This window comes from Anomaloglossus baeobatrachus, chromosome 12, assembly GCF_048569485.1.
Source record: "Anomaloglossus baeobatrachus isolate aAnoBae1 chromosome 12, aAnoBae1.hap1, whole genome shotgun sequence".
Taxonomy (NCBI): Eukaryota; Metazoa; Chordata; class Amphibia; order Anura; family Aromobatidae; genus Anomaloglossus; species Anomaloglossus baeobatrachus.
In genome coordinates, this window is record NC_134364.1 from 97,442,155 (window position 1) to 97,462,773 (window position 20,619).

Here is a 20,619-nt window from a genome sequence, read left to right on the forward strand (position 1 = left end):
TTGCGGCTAGATCCATAGTTGCAGTGGAGGATGGGGCTGCACTTAAAGATGCCACTGACAGACAGATGGAGCTCTGGTTGAAATCCATCTATGAAGCTATCGGCGTGTCGTTTGCTCCTGCATTCGCAGCCGTATGGGCACTCCAAGCTATTTCAGCTGGTCTTACACAGATTGACACGGTCACCCGTACATCTGTTCCGCAGGTGGCATCCTTAACCTCTCAAATGTCTGCATTTGCGTCTTACGCGATTAATGCGGTTCTGGACTCTACGAGCCGTACGGCAGTGGCATCCGCCAACTCCGTGGTTTTACGCAGAGCCTTGTGGTTAAGGGAATGGAAGGCAGATTCTGCTTCCAAAAAATGTTTAACCAGTTTGCCATTTTCTGGTGACCGGCTGTTTGGTGAGCGTTTGGATGAAATCATTAAACAGTCCAAGGGTAAGGATTCATCCTTACCTCAGCCCAGACAAAACAAACCCCAACAGAGGAGGGGACAGTCGGGGTTTCGGTCCTTTCGAGGCTCGGGCAGGTCCCATTTCTCCTCGTCCAAAAGGACTCAAAAGGATCAGAGGAGTTCAGATTCTTGGCGGGCTCAGTCACGCCCAAAAAAGACAGCCGGAAGACCCGCTACCAAGGCGGCTTCCTCATGACTTCCGGCCTCCTCCCTCCGCATCCTCGGTCGGTGGCAGGCTCTCCCGCTTTGGCGACATTTGGCTGCCACAGGTCCAAGACCGTTGGGTGCGAGACATTCTGTCTCACGGGTACAGGATAGAGTTCAGTTCTCGTCCTCCAACTCGATTCTTCAGAACGTCTCCGCCTCCCAACCGAGCCGATGCTCTTCTGCAGGCGGTGTGCACTCTAAAGGCGGAAGGAGTGGTGATCCCTGTTCCTCTTCAAGAGCAAGGTCACGGTTTTTACTCCAATTTGTTTGTGGTACCAAAAAAGGACGGGTCTTTCCGTCCCGTTCTGGACCTAAAACTTCTCAACAACCACGTGAGAACCAGACGGTTCCGGATGGAATCCCTCCGATCCGTCATCGCCGCAATGTCTCAAGGAGATTTCCTAGCATCAATAGACATCAAGGATGCTTATCTCCACGTACCGATTGCTCCAGAGCATCAGCGTTTTCTACGCTTCGTTATAGGAGACGAACACCTTCAGTTCGTAGCTTTGCCTTTCTTCAGCGCTCTATTGGGAGACCCAGACGATTGGGGTATAGCTACTGCCCTCTGGAGGCCACACAAAGCACTACATTAAAAGTGCAAGGCCCCTCCCCCTCTGGCTATACCCCCCCCCGTGGTATCACGGGTTCTCCAGTTTTAGCTTTGTGTGCGAAGGAGGTCAGACATTCCATGCATAGCTCCACAGATTTTAGTCAGCAGTAGCTGCTGACTATTTCGGATGGAAGAAAAGAGGACACATATTGTGTCCCCAGCATGCTCCCTTCTCACCCCTGGATGGTGTTGTAAGGTTGAGGTACCTATTGCTGGTACAGGGCTGGAGCCTGACATGCTGTTTTCCTTCCACATCCCCTGGTAGGGCTCTGTGGAAGTGGGATCCTGCCGGCCTCTCAGCTCTGACGCCGGGCTCCATCCACAGACCCATTAGAACCTGATGGAGACGGAGCAGGAGTACGATCAGGGACAGGCCCTGCATCATACAGGTACTCTGTGTCCCCGGCAGGCACAGACACACTCCGGGCTGGCTGGGTGTTGTAGTGCGCCGGGGACCGCAACGTTGGAGTTAGTGTCCCTACAGATTACTGGGGGATTTTTTGTGTATGGGAACGCAGCGCCGACCCCCTCTGGACCGGGCGGCGCTGCTGTGACTTGTGGTGCGCCGGGGATCCGCCGTCCGCGCTTTTACGGCGGCGGCGGTTATAAATTGAGTCCCCGGCTTTTTGGGCCTAGGACGCCGGCAGCTCCGATTCGTTCCCGCCCCCACCCTGTCATTCAGGGTAGGGGAGAGACGCTGTTCGCTAGCAGCGACGAGGGCTGGAGCCTGATTTACATGCTCCAGCCCTCACACTAGGCACAGAGGGAAGCAGGCTTCCCGCTCTTAGCCAGGAACGCCCAGGGCCCGCCCCCCTTCTCTCTCAGGACGCCGGCAGCCATTACATGCAGTCTGGCTGGAGGAAGGACGCAAGGCTCTGGGAGACCTGGACTAGGGGCTATCTGGCGACCACACACCCGCTTTTTAAGCGGGCGGTAAGCGATTTTTCTGTGCTGGTCCCTCTAGTGCCTCACGGTGTATCGGTGTACTGTGTAGGATATAGAGATATTGTATTTCTTTTTCGCTCCATTGGGAGACCCAGACAATTGGGTGTATAGCTATTGCCTCCGGAGGCCACACAAAGTATTACACTTAAAAGTGTAAGGCCCCTCCCCTTCTGGCTATACACCCCCAGTGGGATCACTGGCTCACCAGTTTTGTGCTTTGTGCGAAGGAGGCAACACATCCACGCATAGCTCCACTGTTTAGTCAGCAGCAGCTGCTGACTATGTCGGATGGAAGAAAAGAGGGCCCATACAGGGCTCCCAGCATGCTCCCTTCTCACCCCACTTCATGTCGGAGGTGTTTGTTAAGGTTGAGGTACCCATTGCGGGTACGGAGGCTGGAGCCCACATGCTGCTTCCTTCCCCATCCCTTTTTACAGGGCTCTGGGTGAAGTGGGATTCTATCGGTCTCCAGGCACAGAGACCGTGCTCCATCCACAGCCCCTGGTATCTGCTGGACTTGGAGCGGAGTATCTTCAGGGACATGGCCCTGCTACATGGAGGTACTCGGTGTCCCTGTGGGGACCGCGCAGACACACGGCAGCACTGCTGGGTGTGTTAGTGCGCCAGGGACAGCGGCGCTGTCCGCACTAGTGCCATCGCACACCACAGCGTTGCTGGGTGTGTTAGTGTATTGGGTGACTACCGCGCTATCCGCCGCTGCCGTTTTTATTTAAGGCGCCGCTGGGATTTGTGGTGCGCCGGGGACTTCCGCGCCGGCCAGCACTGATATGCCGGCCGCGCTTATTAACTCGAGTCCCCGGCTTCTGGGCCTAGTCTCCCTTCGTTACCGCCCACAGGCCTGACAGTCAGGGTAGGGGCGTGACGCTGCATAGCACAGCAGCGCTGAGAGCTGGAGTATGTTTTGCATACTCCACCCCTCTCACTGTGTGCACTGTGAAACCGGATTCCCGCACTTTCTCAGGCACGCCCACGGCTTCCTTCTCTACACAGGTCGCCGGCAGCCATTAGTGTCAGTTTCTGTACGATACAGAGACAAGTGTGGAAGACCCTGGCATTCTGATAGTCACACAATCGCTGCAACAGGCGTTAAGCAGCACCTGTGGTGCTAACCCCACTAGTGCAGAAGTGCACTTATAGATATGCTTGTACTATATACATTGCACTGTTTGGTCGCACGTTGTATATACCCTCCTGGATTGTGCGGAGGAGTTATCAGCATATTCTCTGTGTACAACAAAGGTGCAGAACCACATGTTTTTCTATGCAGCCGGTACAGCATGTACGGCTATACGGCCGGCAGGTTACATAGACTCCCATTATTTCCAACTCAGCCGGAGTCTCTGCTAATGGCCAGAGGATGAGGACGGTGTCTGCAGTATTTACTGACAGATTTTCTGAGACTATGGCTATGATACTAGAAGCCTAGCAGTCCGGACATGTCTCTCACAACATGGGCACTGTTGAATCATTGATCCATGGCCCCCCTCAGTGTGAACAACTAACAGCTCCGGGAATGTCACATGCATCCCAGAGTCACGGCTCTGCACAGCCGTCAGTCCCAGACAGCCTAAGCGGGCTCACTATGAGCGGCCCTCGGTTTCAACAGGGTCCTAGCAGAAGGACTCTCTGTGTAATGAGGCGGAAGTAGCGGCTCAGGATTCTGATCCTGAGACCGCTCTCAATCTGGATACACCTAATGGTGACGCCATAGTGAATAATCTTATAGCGTCCTTCAATAGAATGTTGGTTATTTCTCTCCCAGCTCCTCCAGTGGAGGAGTCAGCTTCAGGCAGTCCAGGAACACCACACTTATCCAGATATGCGCTTCTCCAAACGGCTTAGGATACACGTTATCCCTGCCCCCTGACGTGGTCAAGGACTGGACCCAGTGTCCCAAGCGGCATCCTCCATTCTCCAGGCTTGTAGCTAGATCCATAGTTGCAGTGGGAGATGGAGCTGCACTTAAAGATGCCACTAACAGACAGATGGATCTCTGGTCTAAATCCATCTATGTGGCTGTCGGCGCTCCGTTGGCTCCAGCATTCTCGCCCTTGGGGCACTCCAAGCTATTTCAGCTTGTCTTACACAGATTGACACGGTTACACGTACATCTGTGCCGCAGGTGGCATCCTTAACCTCTCAAATGTCTGCATTTGTTTCTTACGCGATTCAGGTTGCCCTAGACTCTGCGAACCGTGCGGCAGTAGCCTCCGCTACTCCGTGTTTTTAAGCAGAGCCTGGTCTGCTCGTTAAGTGAATGGAAGGCAGATTCTGCTTCCAAAAAAGGGTGCTTAACCAGTGGCCTTTTTCTGCTGACCGACTGTTTGGTGAGCGTTTGGATGTAACCATTAAACAGTCCAGGGGTAAGGATTCATCCTTTCCTCAGCCCGGGCACAACAAACCCCAACAGAGCAGGAGGCAGTCGGGGTTTCGGTCTTTTCGAGGCTCGGGCAGGTCCCATTTTTCCTCGTCCAATGTGGACTCAAAAGGATCAGAGGAGCTCAGATTCTTGGCGGGCTCAGTCACGCCCAAAAAAGGAGACAGTCTGAAAACCCGCTTCCAAGGCGGCTTCCTCATGACTTGCGGCCTCCTCTCTCCGCATCCTTGGTCGGTAGCAGGCTCTCCCGCCTTGGCGATATTTAGCTGCCATAGGTCAATGACCGTTGGGTGTGAGACATTCTGTCTCACGGGTACAGGATAGAGCTCACTTCTCGTCCTCCAACTCGATTCTTCAGAACTTCTCCACCTCCCGGCCGAGCCGCTGCTCTTCTGCAAACAGGGTGCACTCTATAGGCAGAAAGAGTGATGACCCCCGTTCCTCTTCAGGAACAAGGTCACGGTTTTTACCCCAAATTATTTGCGGTGCCTATAAGAACGGGCCGTTCCGTCCCGTTCTGGATCTAAAACTGCTCAGCAAGCTCGTGGACACCAGGCGGTTCCGGATGGAATCCCTCCGCCATGTCATCGCCTCAATGTCCCAAGGAGATTTCCTAGCATCATTAGGCATCAAGGATGCTTATCCACACGTGCCGATTGATCCAGAGCACTAGCGTTTCTACGCTTCGTTATAGGAGACGAACACCTTCTGTTCGTAGCTCTACCTTCCGGCTAGCGACAGTCCCACTGGTCTTCGCCAAGGTCAGGGCAGCAGTAGTCACAGTCCTGCACTCTCAGGGTCACTCTGTGATCCCATATTTAGGCGATCTACTTGTCAAGGCACTCTCTTAGGAAACATGCCGACACTGCCCGAACGTTGCGCTGGAGACTCTCTAGAGTTTTGGGTGGATCATCAACTTTTTAAAGTCAGATCCGACCCCGACCCTATCGCTAACATATCTAGGCATGGAGTTTCATACTCTCTCAGCGATAGTGAAGCTTCCGCTAGACAAACAGCATTCACTACGGGCTGCAATCTCTTCTTTAAGAACCAGTCGCACACATTAAGACGCCTCATGCACTTCCTACGTAAGATGGTAGCAATGGAGGCAGTTCTTTTCGCGCAGTTTCATCTGCGTCCACTACAATGTGACATTCTCCGCCAATGGGACGGGGAGTCGACCTCCCTCAGCAGAGTCGTCTTTCTTTCTCAGGCGGCCAAGGAATCTCTACGGTGGTGGCTTCTTCCCACCTCATGGTCAAAAAGAAGGTCCTTCCTATCCCCATCCTGGGCGATAGTTACGACAGACGCGAGTCTATCAGGGTGGGGAGCAGTTTTTCTCCACCACAGCGCTCAGGGTACGTGGACTCAGCAAGAGTCCACCCTTCAGATCAATGTTCTTGAACACAGAGCAGTGTATCTTGCCCTACAAACCTTCCAACAGCAGCTGGAAAGCAAGCAAATCCGACTTCAGTCGGACAACTCCACAGCGGTGGCATACATCAACCACCAAGGAAGAACGCGCAACCGGCAAGCCTTCCAGGAAGTCCAGCTGGTTCTGATGTGGGTGGAAGACACGGCATCCACCATATCTACAGTTCACATCCCAGGCGTGGAAAACTAGGAAGCTGACTTCCTAAGTCGCCGGGGTGTGGCCGAAAGGATATGGTCTCTTCACCCGGACGGGTTTCAGGAGATCTGGCGCCGCTGACAGAGGCCGGACGTCGATCTAATGGCGTCACGGCACAACAACAATGTGCCAGCTTCATGGCACGGTTTCACAATCATCGAGCTCTGGCGGCAGACGCCTTAGTTCAGCATTGGTCGCAGTTCCAGCTACATTATGTGCCACCTCTGGCATTGTTGCCCAGAGTGCTGCGTTAGATCAGGACCGACTGCGGCCGCGCCATCCTCGTCGCTACAGATTGGCCGAGGATGTTGTGGTTCCCGGTTCTGTGGTGCCTCACGGTAGGCTAACCGGGGGCACTACCAGACCAATCAGACTGGCTGTCTCAAGGGCCATTCTTCCATTTGAATTCTACGGCCCTCAACCTGATGGTGTGGCTTTGAGTCCTGGAACCTAGTGTCGTCAGGATTACCTCAGGACGTGGTTGCCACCATGAGACAGGCTAGCATACCAACGTCCGCCAAGATTGACCACAGGACGTGGAAGATATTCTTATCTCGGTGCTCGGCGCAGGGTGTTTCTCCCTGGCCGGTTGCATCGTCTATGTTTCCTTCCTTCCTGCAATCTAGGTTGGAAAAAGGGTTGTCGCTCAGTTCCCTTTAGGGACAAGTCTCAGCGCTATCTGTATTTTTTCAGAGACGACTTCCTCAGGTACGCACGTTCCTACGGGGAGTTTGTCTTCTCAGCACTCCGTACAGGTGGCCGTTAGAGCCCTGGGATCTGAACAAGGTTCTAATTGCTCTCCAGATGCCGCTTTTCGAGCCTTTGAAAGAGGTCTCCCTTCCCGCTTTTCTCGGGAAGTGGCCTTCTAGTAACGGTCTCGTCTCTTAGGAAAGTTTCCGAGCTAGCAACGCTCTCATACAAATCTCCCTTCCTGGTCCTTCACCAGGACAGGGTAGTTCTGCGTCCGATTCCGGAATTTCTCCCTAAGGTGGTATCCCACTTTCATATCAATCAGGATATCACCTCACCTTCTTTGTGTCCTCGTCCAGTCCATCAATTTCAGAAGGATTTGCATCTGTTGGTTCTGGTGAGAGCACTCAGGTTCTACTTCCCGCATGGCGCTCCTGCGCCACCCGGATGCACTCTTTGTTCTTGTCGCTGGTCGGCGTAAACAGTCGCAAGCTTCTGAATCCACCCTGGCTCGGGGGATCGAGGAACCAATTCTTGAAACCTACAGTTCTACTGGGCTTCTGGTTCTCTCAAGGCTGAAGGCCCATTCTACCAGAGCCGTGGGTGCATCCTGGGCATTACGGCACCAGGCTACGGCTCAGCAGGTGTGTCAGGCACCTACCTGATTGAGTCTGCATACTTTTACCATGCATTTTCAGGTGCATACCTACGCTTCGGCAGACGCCAGCCTAGGTAGATAAGTCCTTCAGGCGGCGATTGCCCACCTGTAGGAAAGGGCTGTTTGACGGCCCTATCACGAGGTATTCTTTTACCCACCCAGGGACTGCTTTTGGACGTCCCAATTGTCTGGGTCTCCCAATGGAGCGAAAAAGAAGAAGGGAATTTTGTTTACTTACCGTAAATTCCTTTTCTTCTAGCTCCAATTGGGAGACCCAGCACCCGCCCTGTTTTCTCGGGGTTTTTCTGTTTTTTCGGGTACACATGTTGTTCATGTGGTATGGTTCAGTTCTCCGATGTTTCCTCGGATTGAATTGGTCTTTAAACCAGTTATTGGCTTTCCTCCTTCTTGCTTTGGCACTAAAACTGGTGAGCCAGTGATCCCACTGGGGGTGTATAGCCAGAAGGGGAGGGGCCTTACACTTTTAAGTGTAATACTTTGTGTGGCCTCCGGAGGCAATAGCTATACACCCAATTGTCTGGGTCTCCCAATTGGAGCTAGAAGAAAAGGAATTTACGGTAAGTAAACAAAATTCCCTTCTTCTTGCACTGTGAGGTCGCTTCTGGCTGCATCTCCACAGATCCCTCTGTGGAAGCAACAACATGCCATCCTCAAAACGCAAGGCTGCTAAGGCTAGGGCTGTGTATACTGCGTGTGCTGCATGTGGGGCTAATCTACCAGCAGGCTCCGATGACCCCCATTGTGTGCAATGCTCCGACCCGGTGCTGCTTCGCCAGCCGGAGTCAGGAGGGGTAGTGACCCAGGCTGAGACGCTTGTAAGTTCTGCCCCGGTGACAGGGACAGACTTTGCAGTTTTTGCTGATAATATGTCTGTGTCTATGGCAAAAAATCCTTGAAACCTTGCAATCTATGCATGGGGCTCAGTCTTTGGGCACGGCGAGGCCTCTGTCCTCAGGTCCCCCTCACTTGGAATTAATCCAGCCCACAGGGGGGTCCCCGGCTTCACAGGCCGAGGATTATGACTCAGATGATAGCCCCAGCCACCCTAAGCGAGCTCGCTGGGAAAGACCCTCGACGTCATCACACTGCTCAGGGTCTCAGCGCAATCAGTCTCCCTGTGATGTGTCTGATGAGAGTGATCAGGAATCCATTCCTGGAACCCTTCTCAACCTGGATACCCCTGATGGGGATGCCATGGTAAACGACCTTATCTCAGCCATCAATAGGCTGTTGGATATTTCTCCCCCAGCCCCTTCAGCAGAAGAGGCGGCTGCGGAGCAGGAGAGGTTTCGTTTCCTTTATCCCAAGCGTAAATTGAGTGCTTTGTTGGATCACGCTGACTTCAGAGAATCAATCCAGAAGCACGACGCTCACCCAGAAAGGCGTTTCTCTAAACGATCTAAAGATACGCGTTTCCCTTTCCCCCCTGAGGTGGTCAAGCGCTGGACACAGTGTCCAAAGGTAGACCCCCCGATTTCCAAACTCGCAGCTAGGTCCATAGTTGCAGTGGAGGATGGCGCTTCACTTAAAGATGCCAATGACAGACAGATGGACCTTTGGTTAAAATCTGTCTATGAAGCTATCGGCGCGTCGTTTGCTCCGGCATTCGCAGCCGTATGGGCACTCCAGGCTATTTCAGCTGGCTTAGCAAAAGTGGATGCTATCATACATCCAGCAGTGCCGCAAGTGGCGCACCTTACCACGCAGATGTCGGCGTTTGCGTCTTACGCTATCAATGCGGTCCTAGAATCTACCAGTCGCACCTCAATGGCGTCCGCCAATTCGGTAGTTTTGCGCAGAGCCTTGTGGTTAAAGGACTGGAAAGCAGATGCTGGTTCCAAAAAATGTTTAACCAGTTTGCCTTTATCTAGAGATAGACTGTTTGGCGAGCCATTGGCTGATATCATTAAGCAGTCCAAGGGTAAAGACTCCTCTTTACCACAACCCAGAACAACCAAACCTCAGCAGAAAAAGTGGCAGCAGAGGTTTCAGTCCTTTCGAGGTTCGGGCAAGACACCGTTTACCTCGTCCAAAGGGACTCAGAGGACGCAAAGAAACTCAGATTCGTGGCGGGCTCACACGCGCCCCAAGAAAGCAAATGGAGGTACCGCTTCCAAAGCGGCTACCTCATGACTTCCAGCCCCCTCCCTACGCATCGCCGGTCGGGGGCAGGCTCTCCCGCTTTTCCGGCATTTGGATGTCACAGGTCAAAGACCGGTGGGTGACGGACATTTTGTCTCGCGGGTACAGAATCGAGTTCAATTCTCGTCCTCCAGCTCGGTTCTTCAGAACCTCCCCACATCCAGACCGAGCAGATGCTCTGCTGCAGGCGGTGGACTCCCTAAGAGCGGAAGGAGTGGTGATCCCAGTCCCTCCTCAGGAACAAGGGCAAGGGTTTTACTCCAATCTCTTTGTGGTTCCAAAAAAGGACGGCTCGTTCCGTCCTGTTCTGGACCTAAAACGGCTCAACAAACATGTGCACGCCAGGAAGTTCCGGATGGAAACCCTGCGTTCTGTCATTGCCTCAATGTCCAGAGGAGACTTCCTTGCCTCAATAGACATCAAAGATGCTTATCTCCACGTGCCAATTGCTACAGAACATCAACGTTTTCTACGTTTTGTGATAGGAGACGACCATTTTCAGTTCGTAGCTCTGCCATTTGGTCTGGCGACAGCCCCACGGGTCTTCACCAAGGTCATGGCGGCGGTGGTAGCAGTCTTGCACTCTCAGGGACACTCGGTGATCCCTTACCTAGACGATTTATTGGTCAAAGCTCCCTCTCAAGAGGCATGTCAGCGCAGCCTGAATGCTACGCTGGAGACCCTACAGTCTTTCGGATGGATCATCAACTTTCCAAAGTCGATCCTATCACCGACTCAATCACTAACGTATCTTGGCATGGAGTTTCATACTCTAGCAGCGATAGTGAAGCTTCCGCTGAACAAGCAGCGGTCACTACAGACAGGGGTGCAATCTCTTCTGCAAGGCCAGTTGCATCCCTTGCGGCGCCTCATGCATTTCCTAGGGAAGATGGTGGCAGCCATGGAAGCAGTTCCCTTTGCGCAGTTTCATCTGCGCCCACTTTAATGGGACATTCTCCGCCAATGGGACGGGAAGTCAACGTCCCTGGACAGGAAAGTCTCGCTTTCCCAGACGGCCAAGGACTCCCTACAATGGTGGCTCCTTCCCACCTCATTGTCTCAGGGAAGATCCTTCCTGCCCCCATCCTGGGCAGTAGTCACGACAGATGCGAGTCTGTCAGGGTGGGGAGCAGTATTTCTCCACCACAGGGCTCAGGGGACGTGGACTCCGCAGGAGTCCACCCTTCAGATCAATGTTCTGGAGATCAGAGCAGTGTATCTTGCTCTACTGGCCTTCCAACAGTGGCTGGAAGGAAAGCAGATCCGAATCCAATCGGACAACTCCACAGCGGTGGCATACATCAACCACCAAGGAGGGACGCGCAGTCGGCAAGCCTTCCAAGAAGTCCGGCGCATTCTAATGTGGGTGGAGGACAGAGCATCCACCATATCCGCGGTTCACATCCCAGGCGTAGAAAACTGGGAAGCAGACTTCCTCAGTCGCCAGGGCATGGACGCAGGGGAATGGTCCCTTCACCCGGACGTGTTTCAGGAAATCTGTCGCCGCTGGGGAGTGCCGGACGTCGACCTAATGGCATCCCGGCACAACAACAAGGTCCCGGCATTCATGGCGAGGTCGCGCGATCAAAGAGCTCTGGCGGCAGACGCCTTGGTTCAAGATTGGTCGCAGTTTCAGCTCACATACGTGTTTCCGCCTCTGGCGCTCTTGCCCAGAGTGCTACGCAAGATCAGATCCGAGTGCAGCCGCATCATACTCGTCGCTCCAGACTGGCCGAGGAGGTCGTGGTATCCGGATCTGTGGCATCTCACGATCGGTCGACCGTGGTCACTGCCAGACCGACCAGACTTACTGTCACAAGGGCCGTTTTTCCATCAGAATTCTGCGGCCCTGAACCTGACTGTGTGGCCATTGAGTCCTGGATCCTAGCATCTGCAGGATTATCTCAAGGAGTCGTTGCCACAATGAGACAAGCTAGAAAGTCGAATTCGGCTAAGATCTACCACAGAACGTGGAAGATTTTCTTATCCTGGTGCTCTGCTCAGGGAGTGTCTCCCTGGCCATTTGCATTGCCCAAGTTTCTTTCCTTCCTGCAATCGGGGTTAGAAAAGGGCTTGTCGCTCAGCTCCCTTAAAGGGCAAGTTTCGGCACTATCCGTGTTTTTTCAGAAGCGTCTAGCACGTCTTTCTAAGGTGCGCACGTTCCTGCAGGGGGTCTGTCATATTGTGCCCCCGTACAAGCGGCCGTTAGATCCATGGGATCTGAACAGGGTACTAGTTGCTCTCCAGAAGCCGCCCTTCGAGCCTCTGAAGGAAGTTTCCTTTTCTCGGCTGTCACAGAAAGTGGCGTTTCTTGTTGCGATCACATCGCTTCGGCGAGTGTCTGAGCTGGCAGCTCTGTCATCCAAGGCTCCCTTCCTGGTGTTCCACCAGGACAAGGTAGTGCTGCGCCCTATTCCGGAGTTTCTCCCTAAGGTCGTATCCTCTTTTCATCTTAATCAGGATATATCCTTGCCTTCTTTTTGTCCTCATCCGGTTCACCGGTATGAAAAGGACTTACGTTTGCTAGATCTGGTGAGAGCACTCAGAATCTACATTTCCCGCACGGCGCCCATGCGCCGTGCCGATGCACTTTTTGTCCTTGTCGCTGGTCCGCGCAAGGGGTTGCAGGCTTCTAAAGCCACCCTGGCTCGATGGATCAAAGAACCAATTCTAGAGGCCTACCGTTCTGCGGGGCTTCCGGTTCCTTCAGGGCTAAAAGCCCACTCAACCAGAGCCGTGGGTGCGTCCTGGGCATTACGTCACCAGGCTTCGGCTCAACAGGTGTGCCAGGCAGCTACCTGGTCCAGTCTGCACACTTTCACCAAGCATTATCAGGTGCATACCTATGCTTCGGCGGATGCCAGCTTAGGTAGAAGAGTCCTGCAGGCGGCAGTGACACCCCCGTAGGGGAGGGCTGTTTTGCAGCTCTAACATGAGGTATTTCTTTACCCACCCAGGGACAGCTTTTGGACGTCCCAATCGTCTGGGTCTCCCAATAGAGCGCTGAAGAAGAAGGGAATTTTGTTACTTACCGTAAATTCCTTTTCTTCTAGCTCTTATTGGGAGACCCAGCACCCGCCCTGTTGTCCTTCGGGATGTTTTTTTGTTGTTTGCGGGTACACATGTTGTTCATGTTGAACGGTTTTTCAGTTCTCCGATGTTATTCGGAGTTAATTTGTTTAAACCAGTTATTGGCTTCCTCCTTCTTGCTTTGGCACTAAAACTGGAGAACCCGTGATACCACGGGGGGGGTATAGCCAGAGGGGGAGGGGCCTTGCACTTTTAATGTAGTGCTTTGTGTGGCCTCCAGAGGGCAGTAGCTATACCCCAATCGTCTGGGTCTCCCAATAAGAGCTAGAAGAAAAGGAATTTACGGTAAGTAACAAAATTCCCTTCTTTGGTCTGGCGACAGCCCCACGGGTCTTCACCAAAGTCATGGCAGCTGTAGTTGCAGTTCTGCACTCTCAGGGACACTCCGTGATCCCTTACTTAGACGATCTGCTGGTCAAGGCGCCTTCTCAAGAGGCATGCCAACACAGCCTGAACGTGGCGCTGGAGACCCTCCAGGGTTTCGGGTGGATCATCAACTTTTCCAAGTCAAATCTAACCCCGACCCAGTCGATAACATATCTTGGCATGGAGTTTCATACTCTCTCAGCGATAGTGAAGCTTCCGCTTGTCAAACAGCGTTCACTACAGACAGGGGTGCAATCTCTCCTTCAAGGCCAGTCACACCCCTTGAGACGCCTCATGCACTTCCTAGGGAAGATGGTAGCAGCAATAGAGGCAGTCCCTTTCGCGCAGTTTCATCTGCGTCCACTACAATGGGACATTCTCCGCCAATGGGACGGGAGGTCGAAGTCTCTCGACAGCAACGTCTCTCTCTCTCAGGCGGCCAAGGACTCTCTTCGATGGTGGCTGCTTCCCACCTCATTGTCGAAAGGGAAATCCTTCCTACCCCCATCCTGGGCGGTGGTGACGACAGATGCGAGTCTGTCAGGGTGGGGAGCAGTCTTTCTCCACCACAGGGCTCAAGGTACGTGGACTCAGCAAGAGTCCACCCTTCAGATCAACGTTCTGGAGATCAGAGCAGTGTATCTTGCCCTACAAGCCTTCCAGCAGTGGCTGGAAGGCAAGCAGATCCGTATTCAGTCGGACAACTCCACAGCGGTGGCATACATCAACCACCAAGGAGGAACTCGCAGTCGGCAAGCCTTCCAGGAAGTCCGGCGGATTCTGACGTGGGTGGAAGACACGGCTTCCACCATATCCGCAGTTCACATCCCAGGCGTGGACAACTGGGAAGCAGACTTTCTCAGTCGCCAGGGTATGGACGCAGGGGAATGGTCTCTTCACCCGGACGTGTTTCAGGAGATCTGTCGCCGCTGGGGGATGCCGGACGTCGACCTAATGGCGTCTCGGCACAACAACAAGGTCCCAGCTTTCATGGCACGGTCTCACGATCACCGAGCTCTGGCGGCAGACGCCTTAGTTCAAGATTGGTCGCAGTTCCGGCTTCCTTATGTGTTTCCACCTCTGGCTCTGTTGCCCAGAGTGCTGCGCAAGATCAGGTCCGACTGCCGCCGCGCCATCCTCGTCGCTCCAGACTGGCCGAGGAGGTCGTGGTACCCGGATCTGTGGCACCTCGCGGTAGGCCAACCGTGGGCACTACCAGACCGACCAGACTTGCTGTCTCAAGGGCCGTTTTTCCATCAGAATTCTGCGGCCCTGAACCTGACTGTGTGGCCATTGAGTCCTGGATCCTAGCGGGTTCAGGATTGTCTCAAGAGGTCATTGCCACCATGAGACAGGCCAGAAAACCTACCTCCGCCAAGATATACCACAGGACGTGGAAAATATTCTTGTCTTGGTGCTCTGCTCAGGGAGTCTCTCCCTGGCCATTTGGATTGCCTACTTTTCTTTCCTTCCTGCAATCCGGGTTGGAAAAAGGTTTGTCGCTCAGCTCCCTCAAGGGGCAAGTCTCAGCGCTATCTGTATTTTTTCAGAAGCGCCTAGCACGACTTCCTCAGGTACGCACGTTCCTGCAAGGGGTCTGTCATATCGTCCCTCCTTACAAGCGGCCGTTAGAGCCCTGGGATCTGAACAGGGTTCTAATTGTTCTTCAGAAGCCGCCTTTCGAGCCTATGAGGGATGTTTCCCTTTCTCGCCTTTCACAGAAAGTGGCCTTTCTAGTAGCGGTCACGTCTCTCCGGAGAGTGTCCGAGCTAGCAGCGCTGTCATGCAAATCTCCCTTCCTGGTGATTCACCAGGACAAGGTGGTTCTGCGCCCGATTCCGGAGTTTCTCCCTAAGGTGGTATCCCCGTTTCATCTTAATCAGGATATCTCCTTGCCTTCCTTGTGCCCTCATCCAGTTCATCAATGTGAAAAGGATTTGCATTTGTTGGATCTCGTGAGAGCGCTTAGGATCTACATTTCCCGCACGGCGCCCCTGCGCCGCTCGGATGCACTCTTTGTCCTTGTCGCTGGTCAGCGCAAAGGGTCGCAAGCTTCCAAATCCACCCTGGCTCGGTGGATCAAGGAACCAATTCTTGAAGCCTACCGTTCTGCTGGGCTTCCGGTTCCCTCAGGGCTGAAGGCCCATTCTACCAGAGCCGTGGGTGCGTCCTGGGCATTACGGCACCAGGCTACGGCTCAGCAGGTGTGCCAGGCGGCTACCTGGTCGAGTCTGCACACTTTTACCAAACACTATCAAGTGCATGACTACGCTTCGGCGGACGCCAGCCTAGGTAGACAAGTCCTTCAGGCGGCGACTGCCCACCTGTAGGGTAGGGCTGTTTTTACGGTCCTATCACGAGGGGTTATTATACCCACCCAGGGACTGCTTTTGGACGTCCCAATTGTCTGGGTCTCCCAATGGAGCGCCAAAGAAGAAGGGAATTTTGTTTACTTACCGTAAATTCCTTTTCTTCTAGCTCCAATTGGGAGACCCAGCACCCGCCCCTGTTTGCTTAGGGATTTTTGTTTTTTCGGGTACACATGTTGTTCATGTTGAATGGTTTCGATTCTCCGATGTTCCTTCGGATTGAATTTGTTCTTAAACCAGTTATTGGCCTTCCTCCTTCTTGCTTTGGCACTAAAACTGAGGAGCCGTGATCCCACGGGGGGTGTATAGGCAGAAGGGGAGGGGCCTTACACTTTTAAGTGTAATGCTTTGTGTGGCCTCCGGAGGCAGTAGCTATACACCCAATTGTCTGGGTCTCCCAATTGGAGCTAGAAGAAAAGGAATTTACGGTAAGTAAACAAAATTCCCTTCTTTCATCACTCCTTAGTTGCAATGAAGAAGATTACATTTATGAATGTGCCAGCATGTACCGTTCAAGGGTTCCAGACTTTACAAGATGGACCATATAAGGGGGATAGGGCCAGGCTCGACTGCTATAAGGGGGGATGTTGAGGAGAAAAAGGACTATTGAAGTATGTAAGATCTCCAGCACTCAAAGGGACAAGAAACAATAGATAATGCAAACAGTGTTTTATTGATTATCTGCAAACGGACAGAACACTATAACCATAGCAAAGCCAACGTTTCGGCCTGTGACGGCCTTTATCAAAGTTTTGTGCATCATAAGTTGAACGTCTAAAGAACAAATCTTACGAGAGGTGTCAGTGATTGCAGCAAGTTTGCAGTTTGATGAGTGGTCAGAGGAAGAGGTGAATAAAGTGGAAAGCCGTGCCTGTATCGCCAAGGACAATGGTGACCGGGTCCCAGGGGTCAATGGTGGCAGCGGCGGGTGGCGCCTTTCACTATATTCACCTCTTCCACTGACCTCTCATGGAACTGCAAAGTTGCAGCAATCACGGACACCTCTCCTAAGGTTTAGTCTTTAGACGTTCAACTTGTCTGTTCTCCCCCAACCTTATGATGAGCAAAACCTTGATAAAGGCTGTCACCGGCCGAAACGTTGGCTTTGCTATGGTTGTGGTGTTCTGTCCATTTGCAGATAACGCAAACAGTGTTTTTTGATTATCTATTGTTTCTTGTCCCTTTTTGAGTGCTGGAGATCTTATATACTTTCACAAGATGGACCAACATTTCGCTCCAGCCGGATCTTGGTCACATTGTATTGGACACTTTGTTGAGAAGTGGACCAGAACAATGGCCGTCTTGTAAAGTGCGCGTGAAATCCTGACACAACAATATATAAATAATTTTGACACCCGCTAAGGCGTGCCATATTATCCAGTCAAGGAGGTGGAGACGCTGCTGAGTCAAGATAGGCTGGTCATAAACCCATTTCCACAGTAAATGCATTGGCTGACATCCTTGATGACCAGGAGCTTTATCACAAGCTCTGTTTTTTGGACATTAATCAAGCCCTATAGAGGAGGGAATAAGCGTAGTCAGCTTATCTTGACTCTGTAGTGTCTCCACCTTTTTACTGGACTAGTATCCAGCGCAAGTGCCTATAATATATGTGAACTTCTTTTTCTCCTTTGTACACCAGGAGAGAGCACCACTAACCTGCAGGACGCGGCTTCAGAGCACGCTCTGGCCCAGCTCCGCAAGCTGGAGATGTCTCTTACTCTTACAAACAAGTTTGATATGCTCGGGGCCAATACAGAAGATATGGACTCGCACAGTTTACTGCTCAGGTGGGGGGTTGGGAGTGATGATCCCAAAAGGTCCCTATGTCTTGATTCGGGGGTGGCAGGAGTAGACCATGTGCTTGCGCGCTCTGATTCCTGCTTTCTGTATCTAGTACCAAGCACATGTTGGTGGACATCATCCAGTCCCAGCCTGGAGATTCCCTGGCAGAGGTCTTGAGCACCTCCGCCTCGGCACAGGAGGCAAGTACAGGAACGCCATCCTCTGAGCGTCGGCTCATCTCACCCAACGGAGGGTAACTTTTCTTTTACTTTTTATGAATAGGAAGAGTCTCACTACCACTTAATGCATCAACGAGCCCTCCGAGACGCCCAGACCCCGGAGAAGATGAAACGCCACCGATCCCTGCTGAGCAATAATAAACTATCAATCGAGGATAAGAAGCGCAAGGTCGTCCGCAATCTGCGCAAACTGGAAAGCCTAGGACTGGTGTCCTCGCAGGATCATTACCAGGAAATGATCAACACGATCGCTAAGGTATCTGCCAACACACACAACGTCAATGTAACCTTGTAATCAGCACATCATACTGCAGGGCAGCATTCACAATTCTGCTGTTTCCAGTAACAATCAGAACTTTGATTTCTGCTCTGGAGTGCAATACATAATGAATAGGCTTTGTAATCAGGACTTGCCTAGGATTGTAGTTTAGTTGCTCTCCAGTTTTCAGAAAACTACAACTCCCAGCATTACCTAACAGCTGCAGGCCAGCTTTAAACAAGCCTTGATTCCTAGAGGCCACTACTCTGACTGGGGGCTGCATGGCATTTTACATATGTATTGTATTCCAGAGCAACATTCATAATTTTGCAAGATTCAGAGCTGAAATCTCTCATGATTTCCTGTTTGCGTTCTGAAAAATTATTTTTACACCACATACTATATCGTAATGGATATCATCGCAGTAGCTTAGTTAAATTGTCAACTTGTTGACTGTAATTATTCTGCTCCGGAGCTGCATTCATAATTCTGGAAACTTTGGATCTAAAATCTCCAAATATTTTCAAGATTTATAGACTAAATGTTTTTTTATATTAGGAAGTTCCGTTTTCTTTTCCTTCTCGCCACTTCTAGGATATCCGGAACCAAAGGAGATATCGTCATCACAGGAAGGCGGAATTGGTGAAGCTCCGTCAGACCATGCAAAGACTGCACTGCAAGACGGCCTTCCATGAGGAGCAGATCGACTTCTACAACCAGTACATAAAGACCTGTCTGGACAACCTCACTGCCAACCAAAAGTATGTTACTCTCTGGTACTGGTATCGTCGCACATGGAGTCTCGTCCGCACATCTTATTGATTTCCTTATGTTTCCTCTCAAGACCGACAGGGAAAAATAAGAAGCAGAACTCTCTGCACTACACGGCGACCCGACTACACGAGAAAGGCGTCTTGCTGGAGATAGAAGACCTCCCGTTCAGCCAGTCAGTACTTCTCCCCTGATTGCAGGCACCATCACAGTCCTACAAAAGCAAAACCCTGAATTTTGTCTTCCAGATTCCGTAACGTCATTTTTGATATCACCCCCTGTGAGGAGCCCGGGAAGTTTCAAGTGAAGACTAAATTTTTGGGAGTTGATATGGAAAAGTTCCAGCTTAATTATCAGGTCAGTGGTCGGGTTACGAGATGTATGTATGTTTGTGTGTTGTGAAGGGTAGATAATCAAATATAAAGCACCATATTTTTCGGACTATAAGACACACCCTGGTTTTAGAGGAGGAAAATAGGAAAATAAAATTTTAAGCAAAAAGTGTGGTCATGACACTATTATGGGGCGAGGATCTGCTGCGGACACTGTTATTGGGGTAATGTCCCCAAATTCTCTACTAAGGTACCCCATCCTGGTAAAGATCCTCCTGCCTTGTATATGATCCCCATCTTTGTATATATGTCCACCATCCTGTTATGTGTCCACATCCAGGTACTGTATATTCCCACATCCGGGTATATGCCCACATCCTGATATGTGCCCCCATCCTGCTATATACCTCCATCCTGGTATATGGCCCGCATCCTGTGGCACACAAAAAATAAACATTTATACTCACCTTTCCTCACTCCATGCAGCACCGCTCGTCTTCCTGTCTGTGCCAGCAGCAGTGCCCGCTGACCTGTTTGGAGACGTGCGCACAGTGATGACGTCATCGCTGTGCGCACCACTCTCCACACAGATCAGCGTCCGACAGACAGGAGGACATCGCGATGCTGCAGGGATTGGTGGCCGGTGAGTATACTTATTCACTGCCCCCCGCGCTGATGATGCGCGCGGGGCAGTGAATACAGCCGCACATGATCACTCCAGGCTGTAGTTGCCAGGCGTGATCACGCGTCCCAGCTATTTAGCATGCGCATCTCCTGCCCATCAATCCAGCCCACCTGTCAGCGCCGGCTTCAGCGCTGAGAGGTGACAGGCGGGAGGATGCAGTGCATATGAAAAGAGGCTAATGAGCGGGCCCACGTTGTCACGGTAGGCGCTGCTACAGCCTGCTCATGCCGCTGATGACCCGTTCCACTGCAGCACCCTCATTCCCCGCAGCCATGCCCTAAGTTCAGACTATAAGACGCACCCCCCACTTTCCCCCTACATTTGGGGGGGAAACAAGTGCGCCTTCTAGTCCGAAAAATCCGGTAATTAGAGCACTGAAAATGTACTAAATCTATGATCATGTCATCAGTCTCATCTGGCTGACAAACTAGACCCTGGCCCTTCACTTAAATACCTGTCGGGACCCATCTGCCACATAGGTACCAATATTCTAAGTGGCATGTGATGGGTCGAGGCACTCTTGTAGGTTTAACTTTGGGGGCACCACCACTGGATCATGCTGAAATTGTAAGAAACGCATCGGAAAAAGTATTAGCTCAGGCCTTATAAAAGTGAATTAATTTAACCCCTTCAGCTCCGGGGCACTTTCCGTTTTTGCGTTTTTGTTTTTTGCTCCCCTTCTTCCGAGAGCCGTAACTTTTATTTCTTCAGCGCTCTATTGGGAGACCCAGACAATTGGGTGTATAGCTACTGCCTCCGGAGGCCACACAAAGTATTACACTAAAAAGTGTAAGGCCCCTCCCCTTCTGGCTATACACCCCCCGTGGAATCACGGGTTCTCCAGTTTTAGCTTTGTGTGTGAAGGAGGTCATACATCCACGCATAGCTCCACGGTGTGTAGTCAGCAGTAGCTGCTAACTACTCGGATGGAAGAAAAGTGGGCACATATAGCGCCCCCAGCATGC

General features: G+C 52.0%; 1 protein-coding gene across 1 annotated transcript in view; it reads left to right on the forward strand.

Annotated features, from left to right (window-relative positions):
* The window catches only part of IQGAP3 (IQ motif containing GTPase activating protein 3), an 83,317-nt gene that overhangs the window by 38,297 nt on the left and 24,401 nt on the right, over positions 1 to 20,619 (forward strand). The window contains exons 32-37 of the mRNA XM_075330277.1: positions 17,226 to 17,373; positions 17,481 to 17,568; positions 17,651 to 17,863; positions 18,461 to 18,627; positions 18,711 to 18,812; positions 18,886 to 18,994. Of these exons, the coding sequence (XP_075186392.1) occupies positions 17,226 to 17,373; positions 17,481 to 17,568; positions 17,651 to 17,863; positions 18,461 to 18,627; positions 18,711 to 18,812; positions 18,886 to 18,994 (827 nt within the window). The remainder of the gene's footprint in view (positions 1 to 17,225; positions 17,374 to 17,480; positions 17,569 to 17,650; positions 17,864 to 18,460; positions 18,628 to 18,710; positions 18,813 to 18,885; positions 18,995 to 20,619) is intronic.